General features: G+C 42.0%; 1 protein-coding gene across 1 annotated transcript; it reads right to left on the reverse strand.

Annotated features, from left to right (window-relative positions):
• Positions 1-10: 10 nt before the first annotated feature.
• LOC111273203 (uncharacterized) lies at positions 11-9,608 on the reverse strand. The gene is made up of 10 exons (XM_022854889.2): positions 8,362-9,608; positions 7,431-7,659; positions 5,501-5,608; positions 3,289-5,106; positions 2,771-3,073; positions 2,351-2,586; positions 1,767-2,095; positions 1,061-1,309; positions 612-780; positions 11-487 (listed from the first exon to the last, which is right to left on the reverse strand). Exons 2-10 carry the CDS (start codon positions 7,588-7,590, stop codon positions 356-358), a joined length of 3,504 nt encoding a protein of 1,167 aa, XP_022710624.1. The 5' UTR covers positions 7,591-7,659; positions 8,362-9,608; the 3' UTR covers positions 11-355.
• Between the last annotated feature and the right edge of the window lie 55 nt (positions 9,609-9,663).

The raw sequence follows: 9,663 nt of genomic DNA on the forward strand, positions 1-9,663 counted from the left end.
GCATTGTTCGCTTTCATTATGCCCCTATGTTTTTACTTGGACCTTTTTTACTTACAAGGCTGACAGTTTATCTATTTTTTTTTGTTAGCTGCTGCTTTGCCTGATGTCATTATAAACATATTGCCTGCGGCATGGGTTGCGATACAGTCTTGTGCCGCGACTTTGCTAATAAGGCAATATTATTACTACGCTTTTACAGCGTAAGCTGTTGTGACTCTGCGTACTTGAAACCTATAAAATCTTGTGATCTACGCTGGTCGGGGCGCATCCGATGACTTGTCACCTGATTGATCCTCAGTTATGTTGATGGCCGATTAATCAATAAATGTTGCTAGTATTTTTCGATCCGCGGCATTTAGGCAAAGCTCTCCCGATTCGATTCTTGAGCTTTGTCTAACTCGTGTTTAATAGCTTCCATTACGTGTTCTGCCGGCTGTCGGTATTGCACTGCTCTGGACAAGCGATCCGATTGTTCGACAGTTCGTTGCTGCAACATAAGAAAAACATTACGAGAGCATCTTCTACAATATATATATTCAGGGAAAAAAGAATTTTCTGGCCAGCCTATGGCGCACTGATTAAAAAGTGGGTCTTAAATCTATGCTACTTACAAATTGCCTCTGTTGTATACGTTGTTCGGTTCTGGCGATATCTTTATGTATCGTTACCAGGAAATGTGGAGTTGTTGATCTCTTTGTTTGGGTCATGCTATAAGTTTGCGTTGGTTGATCACGATAGATCGGGCTATTCAGTGAAGGAACCTGCGATACTCCTGGATACCTGTTAGCAATACATAATTATATTTCTGTTCATATCATGTGAAACTGTGAAAAGCGGTCGTCCGACAGCCGTCCTGCCCCAACATAAATTTCCGTTTATACGCACATTTACGTCAAAAGGAACCTCATCACCTGGAGATATAAACTTATTGCATTTCCAGTAGGCCCGTTCATGCTGAACAGTTCGTAACGCCCCATGACCAATGATCATAGATCTCATGCTAATCTTTCCCTACGAAATTTATAAGCCGTTACCATAATGAACTAATAGCTACACTTACTTGTCAATTGAATCCGCCGATCTTGATCGGTGTTTGTAATCTCTGCGGACAACTAGCGTCCTTTGCCGTGTACTACCGTACAGGTTACTGCGTGTATGTTCAATTGACAGACTATTGTCCACAAGTGCGTTCAGCTTTTCGGTCATGGACTCGAGCTGTCGTCGCGTTTCGGCGATCCTTTCTCCCGAGGACTCCTCGTCTTCGCTTGCGAGCTCACTAATCACTCGTCGGATCTCGATTTCTGATGCACTGTGACAAAAGAATGGATTTTTTGTTCACAACTACAGCGTCTGTCGAGTTAACATTGGGATCGATAGGATGATACGCAATGCAAAGCTTAGGAGAAAAAAAATTGACATGGCGTTTCGAATACAGTGTTATGCATAACTCATGCATAGGTTAAATTTAAATAACGTGTAAAAAATTGTGCGAAAAAATGACTTTTGAAACAACCCACGTATAAGCTTGCTCTAAATATTCTTCGTTTCATCAAATACGGAGCGTACTTTACGTGTATTTAGTGGGGCTTAGACCAGCAAACCCCGCCGTCTTCAGCAGGAGGTTTAGCAGGTATTGACACACGTGTCTACATAGTATACCTGTCGTTGAAATCATGCATACCATTAGCTTGACGCACGGCTATTTCTGTTATTTCATATCGTTCCTAATTAATTTATACAATAATCGTAACTCCGCAATAACTCACGGTATTCGAATATCTTGATACGTAGACAGTTCATTGGGGGCAACCGACTGTTCAGCATCGAAATTTTTTATTCGTCTGCGAGGCTTAACTTCGGGAGGTGTTAATTCAGTTCGAGCATGCCCGTTATGTTCGCCCTCGAATGTCGCTTCAAACGTATGTTGTGTCAAGATGGGCCTTCGTCGAACTCTGGGCTCATCTAGTGATCCCTCGAAGGCCTGGTTCTCGTAGAATTTCGGGGACTCGCTTCTTCGGTATGTGCCCGTTTCGCCGAAGTGCACTGGGCTAGTTACGGCGTCACGATATGAACGTAAGCTTTCCGCCGGCATTGTCTGTAACAAGAATATGATAACACAACCTGATCCCACAGCATAGAAGAATGACTGCATACATTGTCTACAGAATATAAATGACGATGACGAATTCTAGCCCCATTAAGTTGTATGTGTTTTCGTTCTTACGTCTCCGTATGTAAATCTTATTGACGCTGATCATTTTTAAACACTTTAGTGTTGCAAGCTGCTTGACCATTTTTTATAGGAGTAATCGCTAAAGGGCTTTCCAGGTATTTGGCACAATATACTTACGATACCCGAATTTGTGCTGAACCTTCCTTCTCCCTGGCTAAAGGAACTGGAAACTTCAGCGTCTTTCACCTCGGCCTTCTGTCTCTTTCGCGTACGTACGCATAGACAGCACAATAGCAGGAGCAACAGAAGAAGGAGTAACAGGAGAATCAAGACGAGAATCCACGCCAACTTGGTTTTGTACCAGATCTCTTCGCGATTTTCCAAAAGGGCACTTGACGTCCATGGCTCGTAGGCTAGCAATGCGAAGAAGTGGAAAGAGGGACCATACAAATGTTTAACATTATCAATAATTGGCCATGTGTGGATAGAACGTATCATAGAATGATCACGAATATTATCGCGTCTAGCTGCATCGGGCCCGTATACTTGACGGCCGAAAGAGAAACCGAAAGATCCGCAAAAGGACTGACTACTCACGTTTAGCCTTGACAATAATGCCATGTTGCAGGAGTTTTACCATATCAGCTTCGCGGACGACCCTCATTTTCTCTACAGCCTCAAAAGCTGGCACCAGCTGTCCTTGATAGTACAACACATACACAAGAGTAATATTCCGTTGTATATAATCATTCCGGACGTAGATCAACTTTATCGATGTTGGTCTGGCATACCGTCGCTGTCGTTTACGCTGACGGACGTAAGCCCGTTCGTAAAGGAACGCCAAGTTTTTAACTAACGTTGAAGTATCAGTAGAATTTACGTCAGGAGGCATGCGAAGCTCTGTAAAGATGTAAGGAAACTCGTTGATATTATAACAGTATGCATGTGTCTTCTTCTGCTCTAACGTTCTTGATATATGTTAGGTATAACAGGTATCCAGTTGTCCATTTCAATGAGCCATACAAAAATCAGTAGCATTCGCATATAAAGGTTTTCTATTTCACGTCTGATTAATGCAGCAGATGACATTGTTTCCTTTCTCTTCTCCAACTCACCTGTCTGTATCCAATACTTGGTATCTCTTTCGCTTGCTGTCGCAGGTTGTTTCGCAGTCGATACTTCCAGGATGAAAGAACTAACTGTAGATTGTGCGGTCGTTCTTGTTGGCACATAAGTTACGTTCGTGGCAAGTATCCACATAGAATCTGTCGGCGATCCGGCAGGGATTACCGATGTGGAGAAGGAGGTGGTGAATCCTTCTTGTGGTATATCTTCTGATACACTTACTGACAAGGTGTCGCGTGGGCTGGCAGAACTATCCTCAATTGCACTGTCCGCAGGTAAAATCGAGTTGTCGAAAAACGATGTAGTTGAGGCAGGAAATTCAGCCGACGAAATTTTCGTAGGAGTGCTTGGCGAAATGGCCACTGTCGCTCTGTGATCTGACGAGGGGCTAGCCGATGCCGGTGAAGCTAGTCCCGTTGTTGGTAAATCAAATGACAGTGAAAATTGAGGTGAAATTCGGTTAATAGTTTTCTGAGTAGTGCTTGGTATAGGCAGTGGCGCTAAAGTCATCGAAACCGCATCTGTTTCATCTTGGTAAATGCTCAATTGATCACTTAAGTTTTGATTTGGCAAAGATGAAACGGGTCTTACTACTTCGCTTGAAGCACATGAGACGTCTACTACGTCTGACGATATAATATTCCAGCTAGCCGTTGACGTTACGATATCGACAGTGAGCATCGATGTTTTGTTAGGCCATTCGCTAGAGAAAGTCGACGGCAACCCAGTCTCATTTATTGTGGCAAGACTTGGGCTGAATGTCCATGATAAACTTAGCGATGAATCAAGCCCTAAATCGTAGTTTTCAGATGACCAGTATGGCGAAACGGAATTTTCATCTGTATTCCAGTGCGTCGAACTCACGTAAGTATTCGTAGGCTCTATAGAGATAGGTGATGTTTCTTTATACGATGGATTGATACTTTCTAGAGTGCTTAGATTTGTCGCTATTATACCCCAGGACTTGTCGGAGTCAATTAATGATGGGGGAATGATCGGCGTCACCTCGGGAGTCAAATCTTCAAGATCTAAACCTATACTTCGAGGCGAGAACGGCTCGGACGACACAATTATCGAAGGAAAGAGTGTAATATCAGGGCCCGCCGTCCAACTGTCCCCTAGATCCGGTGTTATCATGCCTTGACGACTCGGTGTAAGTATGTTCAATCGTTCCGTTTGAGATTGGTTCCATTCACTAATGAGCTCCGTTGAATTTGATAGTAGTGTCGTTTGGGTGTCCCAAGTAACAGAGAGATTTTCTTCTCGAATAGATGACTCTAAGGAGTGCAATGACATGTCATACGATGATAGGTTTGAGGAAAAATCCCAATTTGGCGATGACGGAAGGATATCAGTGAAATCTGGAAACCATAATGACGCCGTTGTTTCACTTGCTTGACTAACTGACAAATATGGTCTAGAAGGTTCAATATTCATTGTGTTGGTTGGCCGCGAAGTTGAGATGATATTCTCAGGGATCCACGTGGAGCTATCAAATTCGTCACTAGTTTGCGTGCTCTCTAAAGAGAAGACCCCCGATGAACGTTTTGTGGACGGCTCAAAACGATACCGCGTGGTCGTCTTGACCTCATCATTGGAGAACTTTATAGTTTTGTAGACGGTCTCAATGGCAGAGTTAGCAAAAATGGTTACTGTCGTAGTATATACCGGCGTCCTGACCACAATTTCCGTGGCCGTTGTATGCTGAGGTGTTTGTGCAGCCGTTATCGGTAGATCAATGACGGTCATACACCAGCAAGTCTTACGAGCCATGAGGTTTCCGACGTCCACGTAGTCCATGGTTTCCACTGCGAACATCGAAAAGAGAAAGACTGCGCTAAAAGCGATTGACGAAGAAATCTAAAGATACGGAGGCAATAACGAATAAACGATCGGCGACCTATTTTAAAAGCAGTGTGTAGTAAAACCAGCGAAAACACCTAGATCTTTTATAATTATTCCAAAAATAACCACATAGTGTCACCTAGCCATTTCCATTCAATGTGCTAAGCTCAAATTGATACATTTATGTGTTAATTTTTTTTTGATGTGTAAAAGATGGTTCCCTGAAAATGCGTTTGCCAGAGTTTAGGAGTGCGCGCTAGTGCAAAATAGCAATGACTGAACTAAATAAAGCCCTGTAAAGTAGATGAAACTACCACTACATATTCTCATAACCCGTGCAGCTTAGGTTTTACCTACTTGTATAGCAGGGGTTTCCATCGACAAGTTCTAGCCGTGCTGACTGGGTAGCGAGGAACGCTGGCATTTTTTCCACGAACGTTGTAGTTACCAGTTTTTTAATCAATACTGAAATTGATTAACAGTAACAACACGATACTTCAGCAATTGCAACTTAACTAAATAAACAGAGAGCTAATGTACTGAATCTAGTTCCTATTATTTTTGCCCCAAACAATACTTCATATATGCATACAGCAAGAAGGGAGTATCAGACATTCGGTTCTGTTGAAAATGTTTTGCTTTAAAATTTTTCAGATACTGATAAAATTATTGCTGAAGATTAAGCACAAATACTTTCTTCATTAGTTGTATTTGGGCTGATTTTGCGAACTCTTTTGTACAACTTGGGACGACGTTTTAAGATCGTTTCCCTATTCTACTTACAGGCAATATATAAATACCTGTAAAAATGTTTTTCGCGTTTGACTCTGCTAATGATTTTTCCTGATAAATAGTTCTGTATGATTAAAAGGCATCTTTACAGAGTCTGGCAGTTTACCATAAAACATTCATTTTGAACTCCTAAGCTCACTTAGTTCTTGCAGTGAAATTATAGATTGACGTGCAAATGTTCCATTTTGCTAGGGAAAACAGTTGATCTTTATAGCCAAGCAGTGTTTATTTAAAATAACCCCTTTCGATAGCGTCAAGTGGGGCATTTTAGTTCACCGTCCCTTTGAAACAAAGATAGAAAAATCGAGCCGCTTTTAGCTAATCGGGCTGGTAGGACACGTTATTATATACATATATATATAAATCAAAAATAAAATATTTACATATATATAAATCAGAAACCCATTAGAATTGGGCTTTCGGCGACCCATAAGACTTTAATAATATTTTTGCTACACGCTTTATTCACTCGAGTGTTCATATAAATAAATAGACTTTTATGAAGATCATGAAAAGTCCTAATACTTTCTTACGATTTGCACCAGCATCTTTTATTGCATAGCTTGTTGCTACGTCACATAAGCAGAATAAATTACTCAAGGCAATGGTAGCAAGGTTACCAGCTAGCTAAATCAATAAAAGTATCGGTTTTACTAACAAATGACTGTTGTAAAATCGGTTGTCTCATTTCTGTAAAGGTGTCCTCGATCAGTTTACTATAACGGCCGTTTCTGTTTCTTTCATTTCCGCCTAAATAGGAGCACGGTCCTTTTTCGAAAAGGACTTCTCAAAATTGGTGGACTTTTCTTATGATGATGGGCGCTACTGATGTGTTGAAATTTGTTGGAAACTTGTTGAAATGTGGTACTTCATTTCATCTTGTGCTGGGAAGCTGCTCGAATTGTTTGCTTCGATAAAGACATTTTTTGGGCCAGACATTTTGTTTTACTACTCATAACTGCTAAGCGTGTTGTCCGGTTTTTTTGCGCACGAAAAATGTATGACCCTCCGTTTAACAGATAGTTAATCTGGGTTACTCCAGGGCCTTTTATTGGACAAATTTTTAAGCCTTGTTTTACGAAGTATCATCTCATTCACTAGGAAAGAACCGGTGAAGTAAATTTTCGTTTTCATTATTTTGCGTTACTTAATACGATAATGAATAGGAAATGTAGTTGCAGACATACGGCAACCGTCTTCGGGTAGCGGACGAAGCATCGATCCATCTTTCCATAACGGTAAACGTTCGACTCCTCGAATATGGTCGGTCGCTCGATTTATGCATGAAGTTGTTGCAGAGAGTAAAATGCTAATGTTTTCAAGGAGTAGTTGTATATCTGTCTTAATATATGTTTTTACCTGAGGTCGCCTTTTCTAAACTAATTGCTAACCTGTAAAGTAACACACTAATTTAAAAATGGCCGCTTTTTGAAAAGCGTTACAGATTTCTCTGGTTAGTTGAAATGCCAACATAATTTTCTATTTTACAACGTACGTGCTGTGGGTGTAGAGGAGATATTCGCTGATACAGTGGCGTTCGAATTCGCGGCATAATCCAACAAAGATTTTCCGGTCATATTTGCAGGTCGGCCTCTGGTTAAGTAAGGCAAAACCCACCCGTATAGAAGGAGAAGATGTAGGTAAACAGGCATCATCCTGCGCAAGGCCACTGCTGAGCTTTCACCGTATTCACCAACTCATTGTCAGCGTCCATTAGCGATTACCTAAAGGGGCGATAATACACTTGGTAAAACTCGTGGCAATGCCGCAGTCTCGGAGACTATATGAACTTCTTTATAGTCTGTTAAACCTTTCATGATTATACGATCCTAATGCAAATGTCCCAAAAAAGAGGGAACACTCTGTATTTTTCTACTGAGCCGTTGGGTTAATTTCTTACATTCAGAACTGTAATAATCTAAAAACTACATAGAAGTGATGAACAAGCAATGATTTTTTTATAAAGTCGTGCAGAATGCCACACCGCTCATAAGGGCAATAAAGTGTTATTTTAGATGCGAAAAATTAGTTAGAATTTTCGGTAGCACAAATTAGGCCAACGGGGTGGGTTGACGTCAGTTAGTGTGATGAGCTTAGACTGAAATTGCTTGACCGTTAAAAGCTAACGTTTATCTCACGTGTAAGTCGTACAAGGGGCAGATAACGTATAATTAGCGAATTCGATCGAGCGATTCTATGATGCCAACCAGTGCCAACTTAACACTTAAGTTTCAGTGCGAACTATTGTAGTCTAACTATATATATATATATATATATATATAACTCTTATCACATTATAACGTAGCAATACAAAATGAGCGGTATATTTGCGCGCAGCTATGTTTACCGATAAGCACTATCTACAAAATTGTTTCAATATATTGTGAGACGCTATCGGTTGGCCAGCCGTCGACGAGACAACTTACCGCGCGCCGTCGCCCGTCATCGAACCTCAAGCTCGCGTCATGTCCGCTGCAACTAATGGCTATTCCGATGTCGCCGCTTCTCACTCCGTTCATTGAGATGTTATCCATTCTGCTGTCGTCGATGGCTGTGCGAGCATCATAACGAGAGCGTCCGTGAGCAACAGCAACGAATCACCACCAAACAGATACTGCGATGTCGGCACCAGCGACGACGTCGACTACACCGACGGTGCAAACAACAGTGACGATCCGGATTGCCATCGCGATTCGTGCTCGACCGTGACTTGCGCGCGAACGGTGAGTCCACCGTAGTGGCTCCTTGCACGGCTCCAGTACGATGATGTTACTAACCGGAAGCAGCGTCCGGTCCGAGTTACCGGGAGTCGGCTGCAAGAGCAGCGACGGTGGCTGTCCGGCGATGACAGAAGCGTTTGCCCGTAGTTTTAACTGGCTTATGCTCTAACCATGTGACACTGTGTGAGCGGGTCCATTTATGTGGGCCAGGCACTGTGAAAGTAGGAGCTCAATGACGCAGATCTATTGGGGAAAACCGCGTCTGCCCTCGCCACAGTCGCAGTATGATGTTATTGTAAAGTTTAACAATCGACTCCGACCCGATGATAACAACCGGTGAAGCACACGCATACGCGTGCATCACTCGAGATGTGCACTAAATACGGTATCCGAACTGGGTTAGATGCGCATTTCATAGAAGTGGGCTAGCTTACGCAAGCTGAGTCCGAATGGGTCAAGCTGGGTCGTGCCACCTGCGCAAAACAGCAGGAGAACGGCAGAAGTCGTTTGCGGCAGTTTAAGTTGCGGTGAATGAATTCATTCATCAACGATGACCATGCGACGTAATACTGGCGGTAATAATTATGATGACGATGATCAGAACAGCGTTAATTTGACTGAACATAATAATAATCCTAGTATGTATGCGTTTAGCTATGATAATGCCACGTGCTAGAACTACCCCCGCTCATGATTTAGAGGGGGTCTAAAAAATATTGAAACCAATATTGCCGCTGGCACGGAATAAGACAGGTGGGGAAAACGTCTTCAATATCTGTATAGTGGTCGATTAAATGGGTGAACCAATTACAAAACAGGTTAGACGAGTCATTGATGAAGTCACTGGATCTACTTGTAAATAACATGCCAATACTTTACTAATTTATATATGACCAATTGGGTGGCCGACATATATTGATTCTGTTCCGCGAAAAACCCAATTCCGGAAAGCAATTTAGCTGTAAGCATATATATATATATATATATATATATTTTTTTTTTTTTTTG

This window comes from Varroa jacobsoni, unplaced genomic scaffold (assembly GCF_002532875.2).
Source record: "Varroa jacobsoni isolate VJ856 unplaced genomic scaffold, vjacob_1.0 contig05406, whole genome shotgun sequence".
Classification (NCBI taxonomy): domain Eukaryota; kingdom Metazoa; phylum Arthropoda; class Arachnida; order Mesostigmata; family Varroidae; genus Varroa; species Varroa jacobsoni.